The sequence below is a fragment of the Podarcis cretensis genome (genome assembly GCF_951804945.1).
Source record: "Podarcis cretensis genome assembly, chromosome: 15".
Lineage (NCBI taxonomy): Eukaryota > Metazoa > Chordata > Lepidosauria > Squamata > Lacertidae > Podarcis > Podarcis cretensis.
This window is the reverse complement of record NC_137185.1, coordinates 29,387,582-29,408,188: the sequence shown is the minus strand read 5'-3', so window position 1 is coordinate 29,408,188 and position 20,607 is coordinate 29,387,582. Positions and strand designations below refer to the sequence as shown.

At 49.9% G+C, this 20,607-nt stretch overlaps 2 protein-coding genes across 5 annotated transcripts; one reads left to right on the top strand and one right to left on the bottom strand.

The window, feature by feature from the left end:
* Positions 1-696: 696 nt before the first annotated feature.
* Positions 697-11,030, bottom strand: TAGLN (transgelin). The gene is made up of 5 exons (XM_079955331.1): positions 10,886-11,030; positions 5,930-6,135; positions 4,492-4,663; positions 3,181-3,283; positions 697-1,369 (listed from the first exon to the last, which is right to left on the bottom strand). Exons 2-5 carry the CDS (start codon positions 6,107-6,109, stop codon positions 1,225-1,227), a joined length of 600 nt encoding a protein of 199 aa, XP_079811457.1. The 5' UTR covers positions 6,110-6,135; positions 10,886-11,030; the 3' UTR covers positions 697-1,224.
* A 4,625-nt stretch (positions 11,031-15,655) lies between these two features.
* On the top strand, positions 15,656-19,947 carry LOC307204574 (palmitoyl-protein thioesterase ABHD10, mitochondrial-like). Of its 4 annotated transcripts, none has more exons than XM_079956177.1 (5): positions 15,656-15,893; positions 17,809-17,988; positions 18,279-18,390; positions 18,748-18,885; positions 19,315-19,947. In XM_079956177.1, the coding sequence occupies exons 2-5, from the start codon at positions 17,819-17,821 to the stop codon at positions 19,651-19,653; spliced, it is 759 nt and encodes a 252-aa protein (XP_079812303.1). In that variant the 5' UTR covers positions 15,656-15,893; positions 17,809-17,818; the 3' UTR covers positions 19,654-19,947. The 4 variants fall into 4 exon arrangements, with proteins under 4 accessions (XP_079812303.1, XP_079812304.1, XP_079812302.1 ...); XM_079956178.1 differs by lacking the exon at positions 15,656-15,893 and adding an exon at positions 16,690-16,804; XM_079956176.1 differs by lacking the exon at positions 15,656-15,893 and adding an exon at positions 16,807-16,940.
* Positions 19,948-20,607: the final 660 nt, after the last annotated feature.

Below are 20,607 nucleotides of genomic sequence, written 5' to 3'. Positions count from 1 at the left end.
CCAGGTGGCTGGACAGTGAGCTGGGGTAGCTTTCCCTGTGCATCTTGGAGGAGGGGAGTTTGGAGAGACACCTCCAAGCGGAAAATGCAGGGAGGGAATAACCCTGGCCAATTTGAAGATCCTTGCAGCTATTGAGGGAAACCAGCACACCAGACTCTCATGTTCAAGGCTAGGTTGTCTGAGCCTAGGGGTTTTTAAAGTGTGCATGTTTTCCTTGTTGCTGTGTTTTCCCCTCTCAACACTGAAAGGGAAGTTCCCAAGAGGACTGCCGTCCTTTGGCCACTTTTCTCTGCCCTTCGTAGAATCGTAGAATTGTAGAGTTGGAAGGAACCCTGAGGATCATCGACCCCCCTGCAATGCAGGAATATGCAGCCGTCCCACACGGGGATCAAACCTGCGACCTTGGTGTTATCACCACCACGCTCTAGCCAACCAAGCGATGAAGCAAATAGCTTCTCTGGGTGCTTTGGCAACGGCTCGGCCTGCCTTCCTAAAGGGCTCGGCCTGCACCTGCTGGCTTTAGCACTTTGCCCAGAAGCAGGGAAGCCCCAGTGGCAGACAGGCATTCACTAAAATGAGGACGAAATGGAGGCAAAGGGCATTCTTTAGGGAGTTTGCCCTTCTACTCCCGGCATCATAACTGCAGCAACAGAAAGGAGCAGCTCCAGATACACAGCCAAGAAAACAGCCTAAAAAAAAGAGTCATTGTTTTTAATGGATGAACAACAACAAAGTACAAAATGGGTGAGAGGCACACTCCCCTCCGCCACTTACGTCTTACTTATGTGCAAGTTTCAGCCACGTTCAAATATGCATCAGAGACAAGGTTTTCCATCGCCAGGGCAGGTGCCAAGGCTGCAATATCCCCTCTTCCCCTCCTGCCCTTGGCTTTGTGAATGGCCACTTCCTCAGCTTTGCAAGGGCCAAAAGCAGCAAAGCAGCGAGCATGCAAGGGACTGGCATTTGGCGTGGAGATGAAGCAAGCAGAATGCTTGGGGGGGGGAGGGGGGCTGTTGCCATGTAGTAACCTTGTAAGAATCCTCCTGCTCCCAGGTAGTAACTTCTGGGGCAGAGTTAAGGTGATTTTGAAAGGTTTTCCCAAAAAAATCCCAGTTGGCGGCCGTTGCTGCCCCTGTGGCATGATTCGTCGGGGTGGCATTGGGGCTCTTTGTGCAGGAGCTGCAGGGCCAGTTCTGCTAGGGGGTGGGGAGGGTTGCATCCTGCTTAGCTGATGATCTGTCGGGGTCGGCCATAGCCTGTCATGCCTGCCTGCGAGGCACCCTGGTTGGAACCCATTTGTAGACCGATCACGTTCTTGCCCTCTTTCAGCTGACTGTCTGAGAAGTCCCGCCGGTTCTCCTGGGCTTTCCTGCGGTAAAAAAAGAGAGGAAAACAGGGTCAGCAATCTCCCTCCTTGCAGTACTAGCCACTAAGGCTGGGCGATATATCAGCCCAAACTGGTTTGAAGTCCATATTGCGATACCGGTTTTTCATATATATATATCATTATGCATGCGTGTGCAATGCAAAAATCACAATGTGGGGGAAAGCGTGAAGCGAGCCAATGCTTCTCTAAATTCCTGCAGCCCCTGTTAACTCTGACAAATGCTGGAGATGTGGGAGGAAAAATGCGAACTTAGTACATATGATGATTAACTGCCCAATGATAAGATCATTTTGGTGCGAGGTGAGGATATATATAGCAAGAGTAATAAAAAAATGTTATTTAGGGGAATTGAATTGAATTCTAAATTATATACCGGAAACGTGGGAGATTACAAGGGGTCAAAAAAAATGGATGTACCGTGCCATATTTGAAGCAAAAAAACTTGTTTTGATGAATTGGAAGAGCCGCAAAAAGATTCCATTGAGCACATGGATTGACAATATGGACAGACTAGCCACATATGAACAAATTGCATGTCGATGCAAATTAAGAATGGATAAATATGAAGAAATCTGGAAGGAATCCTTAAGCGATAAGGCGGACAGTGGTGAGAAGCAGGTGGAGGAGAGGTGGGGAAATATTGTTAAAATGGTGTAGTTATAGGTATAAAGGTAAAGGTAAAGGTACCCCTGCCCGTACGGGCCAGTCTTGACAGACTCTGGGGTTGTGCGCCCATCTCACTTAAGAGGCCAGGGGCCAGCGCTGTCCGGAGACACTTCCGGGTCACGTGGCCAGCGTGACATCGCTGCTCTGGCGAGCCAGAGCCGCACACGGAAACGCCGTTTACCTTCCCGCTGGTAAGCGGTCCCTATTTATCTACTTGCACCTGGAGGTGCTTTCGAACTGCTAGGTTGGCAGGCGCTGGGACCGAGCAGCGGGAGCGCACCCCGCCGCAGGGATTCGAACCGCCGACCTTTCGATCGGCAAGTCCTAGGCGCTGAGGCTTTAACCCACAGCGCCACCTGCGTCCCTCAAATCTGAATTGTTAAATTGTGTTATTAGTGTTATTGTGGCTTTTGTTGTATATGTGTTTTGGTGGTTTGTATTGAAAAAATGATTAAATTAATTTTTTAAAAAAACAAACTCTGCAGGAGGCAGCAAATCACAAGAGCAGGGACCGGCAAAAATCACGATGCGGGGGAAACCGTGAAGCCAGCCAGTGCCTCTACATAGCTCCATCCTTATTTCAGACATCACGATATATTGGTATATCATCATGTTTAGCTGGTGATGTATCATGATGTTGAAAACCAGATATTGCCCAGCCCTACTCACCCCACCCCCCAAATCACTATCCTGCCCCCGGTGCAAGGCTGGGTTTTTTATTTCTTTGTTTGTTGGAACATTAACACAATTTCTGCATCTAAATTGAGGTCTATTGCTCAGGAATCCCTTTTTGTGCAGAAATCTGGCTGCCAAAGGATGAGTTTCCGCCTTATAGCACTGGGGATTTGGAAATGGAAGCATTCACTAGGTGAATGCTATAGTCATGGCAAGCTGAACTGAATTTGAGTTCCACGACCCTTGTGAGAATTCTGTCCAAATCTAAATGGGCAGAATGCCTCTTAATACCCTTTCCTAGGGGTAGGGGTAGATTGGGGTTCAGGGCAGCTGTTGCACTCAGATCCTGCTTGTGGCCTCCAACTGGGACACGAGAACAAGATCCCTTTGGGCCTGATCCACCTGCTGCTCTTCTTGGCTCCACTTCCTAGAGAGGCTCAGATGCCACTTACTTCATGAACCAGGAAGGGTCTCCACGATACTGTCCATCGTTCTTAGTCACAGCAAGGCTGCCCAAGGCCATCAGCGTCCTCTGAACTGCGGCCATGTCCTTCGCTAGGATGAGAGAGAAGAAGGCGATTATTCTTAGGTTGGGCTCCTTGGCGTTCTCAAGAGCCACAACATTGTCTCTGTTCTTTGCTGCACAGAATAAGAGGCTGCAAGCTGCTCCTGCCTCTCCAGAGAAGGCGGAGCCATGCAGAGGCAGAGCACTTGCTATGCCTCCAGAAGGTCCCTGGTTTAATCCGCAACAGGTAGGGATGGGAAGCCTGAAACCCTGGAGAGTCATAGTAGCCCAAACTGAGCTGGACGGGCCAAGGATCTGGTTCTGCACCAGGCAGCTTCCTATGCTCAGGAAGTAAACCAGGTGTGCAGAGCCCTTGGTCCTCCAAATGTTGCTGAACTACAACTCCAACCACCTGTGGCCACGGGTTATGCCTGCGGTGGCTGATGGGAGTTGTAGTTCATCAACGTCTGGCAGGTCAAAGGTTCCAAGCAGCAAATCCCAAAATCTGTTCCAAACCAGGACAGGCCGCTGCCAGATGACCCAGACATGTCTTACAGGCTTCAGCCCCATGGCCAAGGATGAGGAACTACACTTGCTCCCTCCCCAGACCACCCTTGCTGCTCTCTCGTCCTGCTTCCAATGCTAAGTGTCCTTTGCCTGGCTTGAAATGCGTCCTTGAACTCGGATCGTGCCTGTGGCTTGTCTGGGTGGAGGACAGAGGGGTGTGTGAGAGTTTGCATAGAAGCTAGCCTGCTGTACCAGCTTCACGTCCATTGCTCCACCCACTTTTGCCTATGGCCCTGCCCACTACTGGCATGTACCCGCCCACAAAGGTTGTCCAGAAGGGAACTGGAAATGGCTCCCCATCTCTTGGGGTCCAGGCAGCTTCTACCTAGACAGAGCTTGAACCTAGAAAGCCAATATTCCTCCAGCAAATGTTCAGCCAGGTGGAATATTCTAAAGGAGGGGCAAGAAATGTTAGCAGAGGTCTGAACCTGAATGGCTCTAGATGGTTGGACTGTACTGGGTTCGAGTCCTGCCTTGCTTTTGCACCCTCTTGAAGATGCCACTGCCTCTCTGTTTGTTCACTATACAATGACAGTTTACTTTGCATTATTGCCATGAAGGCAAACGTCATGCCAATTTTAAAGGGGAGAGACCAAGAGGCATTTTCACACTCATTCCCTTCCACTTTTTGTGAGCTCTCTGTTGCCTGCTCATTGCCACCTGCCTCAGAAGGACTTCCTTATCCTCCCACCTTCAAAGAGATCGACCGTCTGGAAAATGTCCGTCTTCACCACACCATAGTCCTCTGCCGCCTTCAGGAACTGGGCTATCTGCTCCATCTGCTTGAAGACCATGCTAGGAGGAGTATCAGGGATCTTCACAGGCTTGGAAGCACAAAGACTGTTGATCAACTTGCCTAGGATCTGCCAGAGGAAGCGAAGGGAGCCACAGTCACTCAAGGGCTTGGAGCATCATATGTCACTGAAAACCCCAGGGCTGGCCCTACCATTAGACAGAATGAGGCAGCCACCTCAGGTGGCAGGTGCCGGAAGGGAGGCAGAAGTGGATTCCCCCCAGCTCTTCTTTGTGACCCCCCACCAGCTATTCCCCTCTGTTGGAGGACAGAGCTGTGCATACCACACAGTTTATCCTGGGTCCCCTAAACCGGCCTGATGGCTCAGGAAGATTCAGCTGCCAATCCAGTTGGTTTCTAGATGAGGAGTGTGTGAGTGTGAGTGTGTATGATCTCTTGTCCTGGATAGTTCATTTGGTTAGAGCGTGGTGCTGATAATGCCTAGGTTACAGGTTCAATCCCCATACGGGGCAGCTGCATGGTCCTGCATTGCAGAGAGTTGAACTAGGTGATCCTCAAGGTCACTTTGAACTCTATCGTTCTATAATCTCAGGAGACAAAATGTATTGGGAAACCCCATAAGACAGACCTGGGTCTCCCCTATTTCAGAGAGTGACAATGACAAGGAGCAAGCTTTGTAAGACCTCACACCTAATCCTGGTTGAGGCCATGTGTGGTTGGTTGGTTGGTTTGATTTGACAGACTGGTTTCCTCCTGGCTCAAGGAAGCATTTGCGTTTGCAAACCCTGAAGCAGGTCAAAAGTGTAGCTGCCAAAGTGGCCAAACAGAATGGGCCCCGGGATATGGCCTGAAGGCCCAGGAAGCCACCCTCTTACTGAAGCTAAGCAGGCCTGGGTCTGATCAGGGCTTTGGTAGGCGAGTGCCTGCGCACAAATATTGCTGCCTTATCCAGGGGAGCACGACTGGTTTGGTCACCCTGGGAGAGGAGCCTCAGGGGCGCTGCTGGAGATGCCGCAATTATGATTTCGAACGGAGTGTGAGGGGGCCATTTGAGACCCCAAAGTCCACCACTGCTGCCTTGGGCTCCACGATGGGAAAACGGTGGGCTGCAATTGTAAGAAACCAATGGACTGATGGAGGCTGCCTACACACCAGGGCTTCCATGGGCCTGGAGTCTTTGTTCCCCCCATTTAACCTGGGAACCCCACGATCAAATAGTGGTGGGTGAGGGGCTCACAGGATTAGTTGGGCAGTTTAAGAGAATGCTCTTCATGCCCCGAGTCACTGTTTCCTTTGCCATTACACCACGCAGTCCACAGCTGAGCCCCGAGGTCAGGGAAACAAAGAGACAAGCAGGGGGATGTTCAGTGCTTACAATGCCATTCTTCAGCCAGACTTGGAAGCCCAGTCTGCCACGTTCGGGGCGCCCCACATCTGCCCCACACTGGAGCACAACCCACTCCACCAGTCGCTCTTCCAATTCATCATCGTATTTCTTCTCAATCTTGGCCTGGACGTCTCTGCTCAGGCCAAAGGAAGGTCCTTTGTTTGCCATGCTTGTTGGAGAAGGAGGAGGAAAACCTGGGAAAACAGAAAGTGAGGTGGGCAGGGAGGTGAGGTTGGCTCAGAAAAGCTGGGAAGTGGGTTCTGGGAGAGTGCCCAGAGAATCCTGCCCATCCCTCGGCCCTGCCCCACAGAGCAAAAGGTAAAGGGACCCCTGACCATTAGGTCCAGTCGTGGCTGACTCTGGGGCTGTGGCGCTCATCTCGCTTTATTGGCCGAGGGAGACGGCGTACAGCTTCCAGGTCATGTGGCCAGCATGACTAAGCCGCTTCTGGCGAACCAGAGCAGCACAAGGAAACGCCATTTACCTTCCCGCCGGAGTGGTACCTATTTATATACTAGCAAATTTATATACTAGCAAATTGACTTGCTTTCGAACTGCGAGGTTGGCAGGAGCAGGGAGCGAGCAACGGGAGCTCACCCCGTTGCGGGGATTCGAACCGCCGACCTTCTGATCGGCAAGTCCTAGGCTCTGTGGTTTAACCCACAGCACCACCCGTGTCCGAGGTGATGGGTAGAGATGCATAAACTTTATTTCTGACTGCAGACAAAACCCCAAAGAACAGATAAGGTTGGGTTGCCATATCTTGAAGAGCAAAAAAGAGGACCGCTCAAGACACTGCCAGCCCCCTTCCTCGGCTTAGGCTGGCAGTGGCCACGGCATGCAGAGGGGCCTGAGCCCAAGCCACGCACAACCCCCCAAAATAAAACTACCCCCCCAAAAAACCCTGGACATTTGCATGTTGCCCCCCCCCCCAAGATTACATGTCTGGGATTTTCCCATATGTATTGCAATCCTAGATAAGGCATTTGCTCAGCATTTCTGTCCTTTCCACACACACACCCCAAAAACCACAGCTGCATCTGGGAAACTGCCAACACTGTGTTTAGCAACCTTTCCTAGAAAGAGGATGCTGCAACAAGGCCACTGTGTAGAAGGCGGAGGCCCAAAGTCCTTGTTTGTAGTCCAGCACGACCCAGAGGCTGTTGCCCTCTATTGCCTTTTGCTCTCCACTTGCCCCGCCCCTCTCTTGCCCTCCGGCATCTGATGGGAGGACAAAGGTATGCTAATGGTTTATTCCGAAGTAAAGAATAGAAGCCTGTCAGAAAGCAACTTCCATGCGCGCTGGTGCACCATGCCTACCAAGACCAGCTTAACAGCTCACGTCAAATGCAGAAGTTGCACGTTGTCACACGCAAATGTCACCAAATGTACAAGTTCCGCAGCAGGTCTTTTCTTCCCAATATTGAAATGTTCAGGTCCCAAGTAAGTCCGGTCTTGACTGTAAGCCTTGGCTGGTGAGGCTGATGCCTCAGAGCCCCACATTAAGTGTTAAATGGAAGCTAGGCCTGGTGGCAAGGCAGTGAGCCTGGATCTTTTGCTCTGTCTGGCAAGGCACTGGTGTTCCTGGGCTTGAAAAGCCTGGGACTCGCTAACACTGGGGGTGTAGGAAGGGTGTGCTGGCTCCCAGCTGAGGCTCTGAGCTCTCTTATGCCAGCCAAAATAAGTCTCTATGGTGGGGAACCTGTGGCATCGTGTTTGGAGTGTTTGACTAGGACCTGGGAGACCAGGGTTCAAATCCCCACCCTTTAGATGTGGCTTTGAAACAGTCACCCTAGCTTACCTCACTGGGTTGTGATGATAAAATGTGGAAGGAACCATACATGCCATCTTGATCGCGTTGCAGGAAAGGTGTGAGTGTAATGCGGACATAACGCTAAAAACTGCAGTGTGTTTCATGCTGCAGGGCCTTCTCGGTGGTAGCGCCCTCCCTGTGGAACACCCTCACATTGGATGTCAAGGAGATAAAGAACTACAGTGGTACCTCAGGGTTAGTACTTAATTCGTTCCAGAGGTCTGTTCTTAACCTGAAGCACCACTTTAGCTAATGGGGCCTCCTGTTGCCGCCGCACCGCTGCTGCACGATTTCTGTTCTTATCCTGAAGCAAAGTTCTTAACCTGAAGCACTATTTCTGGGTTAGCAGAGTCTGTAACCTGAAGCGTCTGTAACCTGAAGCATATGTAACCCGAGGTACCACTGTACCCAATTTGTAGAAGACATCTGAAGGCAGCTCTGTATCGGGAAGTTTTTAATGTTTTGTTAACATTAAGTTTCTAATGTTTTGACGTTTTATTATGTTTTTCTAGTTTTGTTCTGTTGGAAGCCACCCAGAGTGGCTAGGGAAACCCAGCCAGATGGGCAGGGTACAACTAATAATAATTAATAATAATAATAATAATAATAATAATAATAATAATAATAATTACTATATACAGAATGGGTGCCTGGGGTCATCCCACCTTCAGTGCCCCTTGCTGTGGTTCTAGGAATTCCACTAGCACAGGCTTCCTGTTGGGAAGACCCTCAAATCAAGAGGCACAGCAGGTATTGGCCTGGAACGATGGGCAGTATCTCAACTTTCCCAGTGGGGCTGCCAGCCACAGACCTAGAAGAGGGGAGGTCAGAAAGTGGGGATGGCAAAGATTCCCTGTGCTTCGAAACACTTGAGTAACAGCTTCAACCAGCCTTCCTTGTGCCCTGCCCCACCCCAGCAGATCCCAAACCTGTCGAGGTAGGTTGATCCCTACTTTAGTGTTCCCTTCACTTTCTTGAAGTCAAAGCTCCTTGGAGATTAATTCCCTGGGGCAGAGGGATGATTTTGCAAGTCTTGATTTCCCTGCCTGTTGCCCAGGCTCTGTTTCGCAGCCTCCATGAAAGCCAAGTTCCACATGGCACACTTCTCCAATGGAGCACAAAATGAACTGCTTGGGAACTGGGGCACGCAAGCATATCCCAAAGGCTTTTCTCACAATGACCCATGGAAGGCCAGGCTGCACTGGATGGAAAGAGCCACTCCAGAATATCCGAGGTTGATCTGTTAGAAACAGCCGGAGAAGCCACCAAGGCTAGCATGATGGTCCGCTGGCTACACACCCTTGGCCAGCATCCCCCTGGTTGCCCCCCATATAAATCACTCTGCTGGTGATCACACTCTTGGTGCAAAATAGTTTTGAACAAACAAAACACGCGGGGTATGTTTAGCCTAAAAAAGAGGAGACTGAGAGGAGATATGATAGGCATCTTCAAAGATCTCAAGGGCTATCACATGGAAGATGGAGCAAGCTTGTTTTCTCTTGCTCTGGAGGGTTGGAGACAGACCAATGGCTTCAAGTAGCAAGAAAGGAGATTCCATCTAAACATCAGGGGGGGACAGTAAGAGCTGTTCAGCAGCACAACAGACTCCCTTGGAAGGTTGTGGGCTCTCCTTCCTTGGAAGATTTTAAGCAGAGATTGGGTGGCCACCTGTCATAGATGCTTTAGTGAAGATTCCTGCATTGTTGGGGGTTGGACTAGATGAAGCTTGAGGTCCCTCTATGATTCTATGTATAGGAAATTGTACAGGCAGCATCAGTGGCAAATAGTGACTTCTGCAGAGGTTCATTCAGAGGGTACCAAAGAGGCAACGTTTCTCTTTATGCAACCGACAGGCTTGAAAAATAGCACCAGTCTGTTATCAGATTTGCCTGTGCAAAACAGTGCTTGTTCTACAAGCTGCAGCAAGTTCCCCCAACCAGACCCTTCTAGCTACTTTCCTGCACAAAGTTCAAGAGAACACAGAGAAGGTGCCCGATCCTTGCTCTGACTCAAGTTCACCCACCCAGCCTGGGCCACAGCCAAGGCAGCACATACAGAAGCTGTGGATCCCAGCTGGCCAAAGATTGCCTCTTTCTAGTTGGGGATGGTGATATGCAACAGAACAGCCCTGCCAGACAGAACACAGCTAGGGTCCATCAGGCTCAGGAGAGTTGCTTTCTTACAGCAGCCGGTCAGATGCCTCCAGGAAGCTCATAAGAAGAGCACCATCCTTTCTCAAAGTTTGCCCATTAGCATACCCTCCAACATTTCTCCAATGAAAATAGGGATGTCCTAGTCCATAAGATTAATAATTTTGTTATTTATACCCCACCCATCCGACTGGGTTGCCCCAGCCACTCTGGGTGGCTTCCAACATGTACAGAAACACAACAAAACATTAAACATTAGAAAACTTCCCCGTACAGGGCTGCCTGTATAGTTGTACTGTGGTACCTCTGGTTACGTATTTAATTCGTTCCAGAGGGCTGTACTTAACCTGAAACTGTTCTTAATCTGAAGCACCACTTTAGCTAATGGGGCCTCCCGCTGCTGCTGTGCTGCTGCCGCACAATTTCTGTTCTCATCCTGAAGCAAAGTTCTTAACCCGAGGTACTATTTCTGGGTTAGCAGAGTCTGTAACCTGAAGTGTCTGTAACCCGAGGTACCACTGTATAGTTGCTCATCTCCTTGGCTTGGGGGGTCACTTAGTTACAAGCTTTCTCCAATGGAAATAGGGACGTCCTAAGGAAAAGCGGCACATTCCGGGATTAAATCAGAAACAGGGACGGCTTCTGTAAATCCGGGACTGTCCCTGGGAACAGGGATGCTTGGAGGGTCTGTATTAGCTGCTGCAGATGGAGGACCCATTTAGCCATGGATTGTCTGTGGAGCAGAGTTTGGAATGTATCCATCCCATCGCCTGTTTGCCTTTCTTCCAAGAGCATGCCTGGCTCGCTACAGGTGAAGAAGAAACCAGACGCTCCTGGGACGTTCAACTTCTCCATTGCCTGCTTAAGTCATTTGAAATGTGCTGCACTGCCATCAGTAAAACCAGCCCAGCAGCTCCATCGTCCCTCTGCCCAGCACCCCATACACATGTTTCCCAAGAACACCTAAAAAGAGGCACTTACAAGGAGTTGCTCTGCGTTGCTCTCCTCCGATTATGCTCTGGCCACGCTCTGCAGCCAGCAGAGGCTGGGACTGGGGCTAAAAGGCTCTTCCAGCTCCTTGACCAGTGACATCATCACCGGCCCTTCCCCACCAAGCCACCCCCACACCACTGCGCTCTCCAGACACCATATTTGGGGAAAGACTCCAAAAGACAGTGATGAAGGAGCCTTCCAGAGACATTCCCCACATGCCAGAGTGAGAGATGGTGGTTTCTGCCTGGGCCTGACCAGAGGGAGTCGGTCCTTTTTTAGGCAGGACTTTGTTCCAGGCTTTGCTCAGAGGATGCTGAGGGAGGGAGGGGGGAAGGGAGGTGGGGGGCTCTGCTCTGACCTCATCACTGCTTTCCCTCTGAAGTCAGAATACAAAGAATTTGCTAGGGTTGAGGGGCGGGAGGAATCAGGTACCAATGAGAGCTAACCTTGTTTGAATAATAACTCTTGATTTTGCAACACCTGGTGAGTTACAGCCTAACGCCCCTCAAGATGTTGGGTGCAAGATTTTGCAACCATCTAGTCCCTCCCTGCTGAGTACAGTGGTACCTTGGGTTACATACGCTTCAGGTTACAGACTCCGCTAACCCAGAAATAGTACCTCGGGTTAAGAACTTTGCTTCAGGATGAGAACAGAAATTGTGCTCCGGCGGCGTGGCAGCAGCAGGAGGCCCCATTAGCTAAAGTGGTGCTTCAGGTTAAGAACAGTTTCAGGTTAAGAACGGACCTCCGGAATGAATTAAGTACTTAACCCGATGTACTACTGTAAAGATCTCCTTAAGATAGTAATGGATGAATATCTTCCCCCCACATGGATCTAAACATTTGCCCAATAAAGATGCCCTGAAATTCTTCCGTATTAAATTAACAGGGTATTGTAACAGTTCACCAACTTTGAATCTCCAAGATGATGGGAGTTTTTGCTGCACAACCAGAGCCCTCCCTGGCTCCTCATCCCCCTGTGTTTTTGACTCGAGTTCTTGGCCTCGCCAGAACTGACCGCAGCTGCATATCACAAAGTGCTTTACAAGATTTATAGTAAATAATTCTGTAAGGCAGGACACCAACTTATTTCTAATTGACATTTGGGGAACCAAGGCTGATGTGAGGGAGTGAGCTGTTCCACTAAGTCCATAGCTGAGTTAAGATTTGAATCCAGGGGCTCAGCTACATTAGCGAAGAACAAAAATACTTTATACGCGTTGTTTATGTATTCTAACACTGTGACACCAGATGGTGCTGTGGAGGTCCGTTTTTGCTAACCTGAATTCTCATACAACGTTTGCAACACATTTAACTGAAACGCTTCTCTGATGTGTCTAGATCCAGCCCAGTTTCCAAGTCTGGTGTGGGTTTTTAATTTTTAGTTTACATAATTAATCACTGAATGGTAAGTGGTAAGTGCTACACAAATGACTGAGAAACGTGCTATTTGCAGCTTCGTATCTTCATCTGAAGCTTTGGTTGATGCATCCATCAGAAGTAATCTTGCAGCTGGAAAAGGTGCAGGGGACACAGGTTACAAGAACCACCAGAATAATGTAAATAAAGCCTTCTGGAGAGTAAAAATGAGGAAAGAAAGAAGTGGGCTCAGGATAGTAGTCAAGCTTAGGGCAGAACTCACTGGTTCAAATCCATATCTGGAAACAAATGCACTAGCTGCCTTAAACAAGTCAATCTTAAACAAATGAGAGGCACAAATACAAGATGGGTGACACCTGGCTTGAGAGCAGTACATGTGAAAAGGATCTAGGAGTCTTGGTTGACCACAAACTTGACATGAGCCAACAGTGTGACGCGGCAGCTAAAAAAGCCAATGCAATTCTGGGCTGCATCAATAGGAGTATAGCATCTAGATCAAGGGAAGTAATAGTGCCACTGTATTCTGCTCTGGTCAGACCTCACCTGAAGTACTGTGTCCAGTTCTGGGCACCACAGTTCAAGAAGGACACTGACAAACTGGAACGTGTCCAGAGGAGGGCAACCAATATGGTCAAAGGCCTGGAAACGATGCCTTATGAGGAACGGCTAAGGGAGCTGGGCATGTTTAGCCTGGAGAAGAGGAGGTTAAGGGGTGATATGATAGCCATGTTCAAATATATAAAAGGATGTCACATAGAGGAGGGAGAAAGGTTGTTTTCTGCTGCTCCAGAGAAGCGGACACGGAGCAATGGATCCAAACTACAAGAAAGAAGATTCCACCTAAACATTAGGAAGAACTTCCTGACAGTAAGAGCTGTTTGACAGTGGAATTTGCTGCCAAGGAGTGTGGTGGAGTCTCCTTCTTTGGAGGTCTTTAAGCAGAGGCTTGACAACCATATGTCAGGAGTGCTCTGATGGTGTTTCCTGCTTGGCAGGGGGTTGGACTCGATGGCCCTTGTGGTCTCTTCCAACTCTATGATTCTATGATTCTATGATCTTCTCTCAGCCTCAGCCCCCACTTTAGCAACAGGGGAGCAACACTGTCCTACTTTGCAGGGCTGTTGTAATTGTGTGTGTGTGTGTGTGTGTGTGTGTGAGAGAGAGAGAGAGAGAGAGAGAGAGAGAGAGAGATGCTTTATACGCTTGAAATGCACTGTACAAATAAAGGCTAATAATAATAATAATAATAATAATAATAATAATAATAATAATTTATTACTTATACCCAGCCCATCTGGCCGGGCCTCCCCAGCCACTCTGGGTGGCTTCCAACAGGATATAAAAACACAAGAAAACATCAAACATTAAAAACTTCCCTAAACAGGGCTGCCTTCAGATGTCTTCTAAAAGTCAGATAATTGTTTATCTCCTTGACATCTAGTGGGAGGGCATTCCACAGGGCAGGCGCCACCACCAAGAAGGCCCTTTGCCTGGTTCCCTGTAACCTCACTTATCACAGTGAGGGAACCGCCAGGAGGTCCTTGGAGCTGGACTTAAGTGTCTGGGCTGAACGATGGGGGTGGAGACGCTCCTTCAGGTATACTGGGCCGAGGCCATTTACCGGTAGGGCTTTAAAGGTCAGCATCAACACTTTGATTTGTGCTTGGAAATGTATTGGGAGCCAATGTAAGTCTTTCAGGACCAGTGTTATATGGTCTCAGCGGTCACTCCCAGTCACCAGTCTAGCTGCCGCATTCTGGATAAGTTGTAGTTTCCGGGTCACCTTCAAAGGTAGCCCCACGTAGAGCGCATTGCAGTAGTCCAAGCAGGAGATAACTGGAGCATGCACCACTCTGGCGAGACAGTCTGCGGGCAGGTAGGGTCTCAGCCTGCGTACCAGATGGAGCTGGTAGACAGCTGCCCTGGACACAGAATTGACCCGTGCCTCCATGGACAGCTGTGAGTCCAAAATGCCTCCTAGGCTGTGCACCTAGTCCTTCAGAGGCACAGTTACCCCATTCAGGACCAGGGAGTCCTTTACAGCCGCCCGCCCCCTGTCCCCCAAAAACAGTACTTCTGTTTAGTCAGGATTCAACCTCAATCTGTTAGCCGCCATCCGTCCTCCAACCGCCTCCAGACACTCACACAGGACCTTCACCTCCTTCACTGGTTCTGATTTAAAGGAGAGGTAGAGCTGGGTATCATCCGCACACTGATGAACACCCAGCCCAGACCCTCTGATGATCTCTCCCAGCGGGTTCAAATAGATGTTAAAAAGCAAGGGGGACAGAACCCTGAGGCACCCCACAAGTATGAGCCCAGGGGTCTGAACACTCATCCCCCAACATCACTTTCTGGACACGACCCAGGCGGAAGCAGAGGAACCACTGTATAACAGTGCCGCCGGCTCCCAGCTCCTAGATGGTCCAGAAGGATGTCATGGTTGATGATTAAAAGGAAATGGCATACTGAATAAGAAAGAACTAGCATACTGGCTCTGTTTGCAGACAACAGGGCCTGACACTATATCCATTCCTACCTAACCCACCCACCCCTGGCAGAATCTTTCACTGAATGGCTTAGGCTTCTTCACCCCAAACATGCAATGGGACTAGGTCCAAAATCCATATTCAGGAGGGGCAGAGAAAGGACCTATGGAGTAATTTGAAAAGCATAAATCTGTATTGACTTCTGGAAAGCCCACAATCACTGGGTGGAATAATGTTTTAAAGCATAATTGCTTTGATATGTTTTTAACTGTAATTGCCTTTAATGGTTTTATGCTTTGTTTTTGCTTTCAAACTGTGCATCTGTTTGCTTCCCTGCGCTCCTTGGGGAGAAAGGAAAGGATAGAAATTCTGAAATTAATAATAAAAATTTAAAAACAACCATAAAGAGCCAGTCACACACACTCTCCTTTCAAGGCAACAATACTTTCCACCCCTGGCTCGCCGTGTCCCACCTGCTGATGGAGTAACAGCAACATCTAATGGCTGTCCTGAACTTTTACAAGGCACAAAATTTGGTGCTGTGGCCAGTTCTATGTTCAGATTTCAACATCAGCTCTTACAAATAAAAATATGCTAATTTATGAGCTGCCTTTGGACCTTGTTTTAATTCAGAATGGTATCGTAAAAAGGAGCCCCTGCTCGTTTGTAAGGGCCAATGCACCAAGGAGTAAAAGGCTGGGTTTAACCATGTTGGCATCATAAGCCAAATCGCAGTGGAAAATTACAAATCTCCACCTACTGGCTGTTTGAGGTTCCAGGTAGAAAGCACTCCTGTGTGATTTGGAACATGTGAAACGAAGAGGGGCCTCTGAGCATGCACAGTGTGGCTTCCCTCACCACTGCAGAACTGGATTTCTCAGAAAGCACGAGCTCTGCATACCTCTCATAAGAAATCAACCCCTTGATGCTTCCGTCTCTGTCCTGCTGCTCCTCCAGTGGCTCCCAGGCTTGGGGTTTCCCCTCCTTCCTTAATGAGTCTCCAGCTTGCTGAGTTAGCAAATAGCCAGTGTTTGATTCCTCTGTTCAAGGCTGCTTGTTTGTCACAGACTCTGCACAGAGGGCAACAGCTCAGCTGCTTTCCCAGGGCCTGCAGCACTGCTGAAAAGGTGGGTGCCAGGACTTCACAGCCCTTAAAGGACCCAAGCAGGGGCTGTGGAAATTGGAGAGGGGAGGGGGAATAACCAATCTGCAGCCTTCATCATGGAGGAGGAAGAGGAACTGGATCTCTCCCTGTGACCCAGTGGCTGTGCCATCTTGGCACAGGTGGGACGACTTTGGGGAGAAGGGGCAGAGAAAAATGGGAGAGAGTCCAAGGGAAGGAAGGCTGTCACTGAGCCCTAGGGCTGGGAAGAGGGAGGGCCTGGCTGGCTGGCTACTACAGGCATGGAGTGATCTAGCAAACAGAGTCAAAGTCTACCTGCAAGTGTCAGGTGAAGGTTCATGTGTATCTCTGTGGGTGAACGAAGCGGCGGCCGAGGCAAATGTAAGTATCATTTTAGTGCACACATTGCTCAGAAGGCCAACTGAGACTAAAAGGAAGACCGAGCGAGAGCCTAATGCTGGCCTTGGTGGCATTTGAACCCAGGATTTACACCTCCACCCACTAACTACACTGCTTGTATCAGCAGCAGCAGAATGTCTCTTGGTGCTGCAGAAATCTACCGAAGGAGCAGATGGGCAGGGAAACAATCCCTGGCAGCACCTGCCTCAAAGTCTTCTTGGCCTTGCTGGAGTGGATCTACACACAGGGGGAAAACACGCTATAAATATGTCAGAAATTAAATTGTTAGAACAAAAGAAAACGCTATGTAAAATCGCATAGAAAAGTTTTCTGCTCTACAGCGCCATCTGGTGTTTATAAGGCATTCAAAACACTGTTCTATTCCTGACTAATGTAGCTGAGTCCCAGGTGCAACCAGGATGCTGCAACCTTCTGTTTAGCCAGAACCTTTCCGAGCCTCTGCCCTTCAGAAGAAGAGCAGCTTGCAGAGAGAGACCTGCAGGACTTGGCTCTGAGGTGCCACAGGAGGATTAGCAGGAGAGAAGTGCCACAAGCAGTGATTGTCCCTTGGTGGAATTGCCCAGTGTGGAATTATCATGCCAAGAGCAGCTGGGGCTAAAGCAGGACCTGAAATCAGGACACATGGATGGTGGTGGATTGTGGTCACTTCGCCTGGAGGGAAAGGCCCTCTGTCCTTGCTCAGACACACTCTTGTATTAATATCTCATGGGATCTAGGTTCAATGCCTGGAAGTGGCTTTGCTAAATCTTTTTAAAATGCAAATGTGCACGTTAAGCCACTGGTTGTGTATCTATTATTTGCAGCAAGACTTATTATAACTAGGTATTGGAAATATATGGAAGTATATGTATATATTGGTATATAGTTGTACCTCGGGTTACAGACACTTCAGGTTACAGCCTCCGCTAACCCAGAAGTAGTACTTCGGGTTAAGAACTTTACCTCAGGATAAGAACAGAAATCGCGCGGCGGCAGCGGGAGGCCCCATTAGCTAAAGTGGTACCTCAGGTTAAGAACGGTTTCAGGTTAAGAACGAACCTCCGAAACAAATTAAGTTCTTAACCAGAGGTACCACTGTATAAATATGGAAGGCCATATTATACCAATTTACCAATGGCAAACTGGTATAATATGGTCTGGAAACTGGCACTTGAGAAACTTACCAATAAACCTTGAGTGGCATAAAGTCTAAGACAAAAGGACTTATTCACAGTAAAATGGCACAGCTTTAACATGCATAGAGTGAAAAATGACTTTAATGAACTTCATGTAAACATCTTGGGCTGACGTCATCCATTGAGGACCTTTGCAAGCTGGATATATGATGTGGACTTGAATACACTTCAGATATAGATGCAGACATCATCTCTTGCTGAGGGTGGAGGGACGGCTGGATTTTGCATTTACGTTTTTATGTATTGTTTTGTAATATACCAACCCAATAAAAGTGATCCTAACAAAAATCTAGCAACTCCCCTTGCCCCCGTTTTTGCCTACAGCTCTGCCAACATGGCACCATCGTTTCTGTCGCGCCAAGGTCTGCCCCGCCTGGCCTACCACCGCCTACCAGGCTGCAGCCCCGGTGTCGTCTTTTTGCTGGGCTTCCATGACACCAGAGCCAACCCCAAGTGTCAGAGGATGGAGCAGTTCTGCCGGGAGACAGGACGGGCATTCGTCAGGTGGGAAGCAAGAAGCTGTTTGGACTCTCCAGAGGTCCTGGGGTGGGCTTAGAGCCCTTTTGCGGCCTGAGGCAAAGATGGCCTCCCATGCGTTGAAGATGACGGCTGAATTTCACTTCCACGCTGGTGACAGGACGGTGTCCTCTCCTGGGCCAAAGGATGGCAGGCACACAGAGAGGTGTCCTTCACAAAGCCACCACTTGCTGCCTCCACTCTGCCTAATGGGAGGGCAGCCCTGGGTGTGTGCCCCTTTGGGGGAAGGGTCTTCAAAATGTCTCCTCTCACCCCAGCTTTGACTATCGGGGATGTGGGGAGTCAGATGGCTGCTTTGAAGAAAGCCGCCTGGGAGACTGGAAGGAAGACACCTTGAGTGTGTTCGACGATCTCACCAGTGGCCCCCAGGTAAGCATCCCTGTGATTCACTAAGCCATCCATGGCTGGCACGGGCACCCACCTCGCTGCCCTTAGTGCCAGCAATATGGATGACCAAACCTCACGCCCATTGCCCCATATGCCGCTCCAGCTCGCCTGGCCTTTCTGTTCTGCAGGGGCCTGCTGAGCTGTGGATCGGGGGCCTGCCTTTAGGGCAGCAAGTCAGACCAGTTAGGCTCTTGGAACCTCCTGGCTGATGCCCAGACAGCTCAAAGATGGGCACAAACACCAGCTGCTTTTGAAGGACAGCGCAGAGTTGCCCAGAGAAGGTGTGGGTCACCATCCCAGATAGTGGCAGAGGGCAAACACCTCTTCCTTTTCTTCCAGATCCTAGTGGGAGCCAGCATGGGGGGCTGGCTGATGCTGCTGGTGGCCCTGGAGCGCCCAGGTAGGGTTGCTGGGCTAGTTGCCACAGGGGTTGCCGTTGATGCCTTCATCACCATTGCCAGGGGGCTTCCCGCAGAGGTGAGCAGCAGCTCTTAGCCAAAGAGGAGGGTCACCGTGGGATCATTTGGGAGGAAGGGAGGGATAGACATTTGGCTGATACCGTATTGATGCCAATCTAATGCACCATCGAATCTAATGCGCACCTCAATTTCCAAAACCTCAGAACCAAAAAAAGCATTGGATGGCGCCATCAAATCTAATGTGCACCCTTAATTTCTGCAGTGTGGTTTGGCAAAAAAAGGTGTGCGTAACATTCAAGTAAATATGGTAAATAGACAGCAAGGGGGTCGGAACTGGGGCGCCTGGTATCCGCCTCCCCAAAGGGCATGCTTCTCATGGAAGGACCACGTGGCAAATTTGAGGCTCTGCTGCCATCCAGACTGGGGGTGGGTGAGGCCACGGTGGCCCCTGCTGTTTTGACTGTGCCCTTTCTGCCCTCTTGCCCAGGTGAGGAGCCAAGCCCAGCAGAATGGCTTCCACGCCTTCCCTAGGGCTGGCAAGGAGCCCCTGCTCATGCAATGGGGCTTCTTTGAGGAGGCAGAGCAGCACAGCCTGCTGGAGCGCCCATCCATCGGCGTGTCCTGCCCTGTCCGGCTGCTGCACGGCTTGAGGGACGAGACCGTGCCCTGGCAGCGAGCGCTGGAGGTGGCGGAGCGGCTGCAGAGTGCCAATGTCCACATCACACTGTTCAAAGGAGGGGAGCACGGGCTGGACAAAGAGGAGGAGCTCAGCGAACTGGTGGGGGCTGTCAGGGGCCTCCTGGCATTGGTGCCACAGGAAGGCTGAAGCGCATGGGGGGCAGAGGCTCAAGGAAGCCCCCAGGGATCCAGTTGGTGCAGCCTAGATTGACTGCGCAGAGGGGTTCCTGGCTACTACACACAGCACTTTCCCCAGGTCTTTGCAGTGGGCGGTGGGGGAACACTTTAAAAGGGGCAGAAGGCCTAGGGGGAAGGGGGAAGCAAGGGAGGAAGGCTGCAGGCAGAGAAGCTGCCTGTAACTTTTCTGAATGCCATGCGTGAAAAATTCTCAAGACAAAAGAGAGATTTTGATGCCCACCTAATAAAGCAAACCTCCATCTTTCTGGAGTTTCCTTTCACTTTCCCCACCCTTACCCCCAGGGACTGAATGAGGTGGTGGCAAGCAGGCAACCCTGGTTAGACGTTTCCAGTTGTGAACAAATGCCCCACTTGGCTGTGCCCCCTCTTTGGGTGGGTGGGGGGGTCAGGGGTCTGCACCTGGAGCAGGAAAGGGGAACGCTCAGTCGAGGCCAACACAAGGAAGGCCATTCAACAGGCCTTTGCATTTAATGTGCAAATTTTTTAAAAAGGCAAATTGCAAATGAACGCATTCATCCACATACTGAGATTGGCTCTTATTTTGCTTCATATTAAAAGCTGCCCAGAGGAACCCTCTTGATGCAAATTCCAGTGCACCTTAGTCCAATTGAAAGCCCTGGGAAAGGAAATCAAAGAATGGCACCCAATTTGCATTGTTTTAGTGAGGCTACGTGCACCAGTGTTTTTTTGTGCCCAATTGCTCAAACGCCTTCATTTTCCGCCCGGATTTCCACCCAAGAGGCTCACATCTCCTGCTTTCCCAACCCCCAGAGCGACTGTCACAAGCACCTCTGAGCTGGGCTGAAAGAGTGTACGGTGCCCTAAATCCCTGAAGGAAAGGACTCCCTGCTCAGTGAAGAGGAGAACCTTTCTCCCTGAAGAGGGATGTTAGGTGGGGAACCAG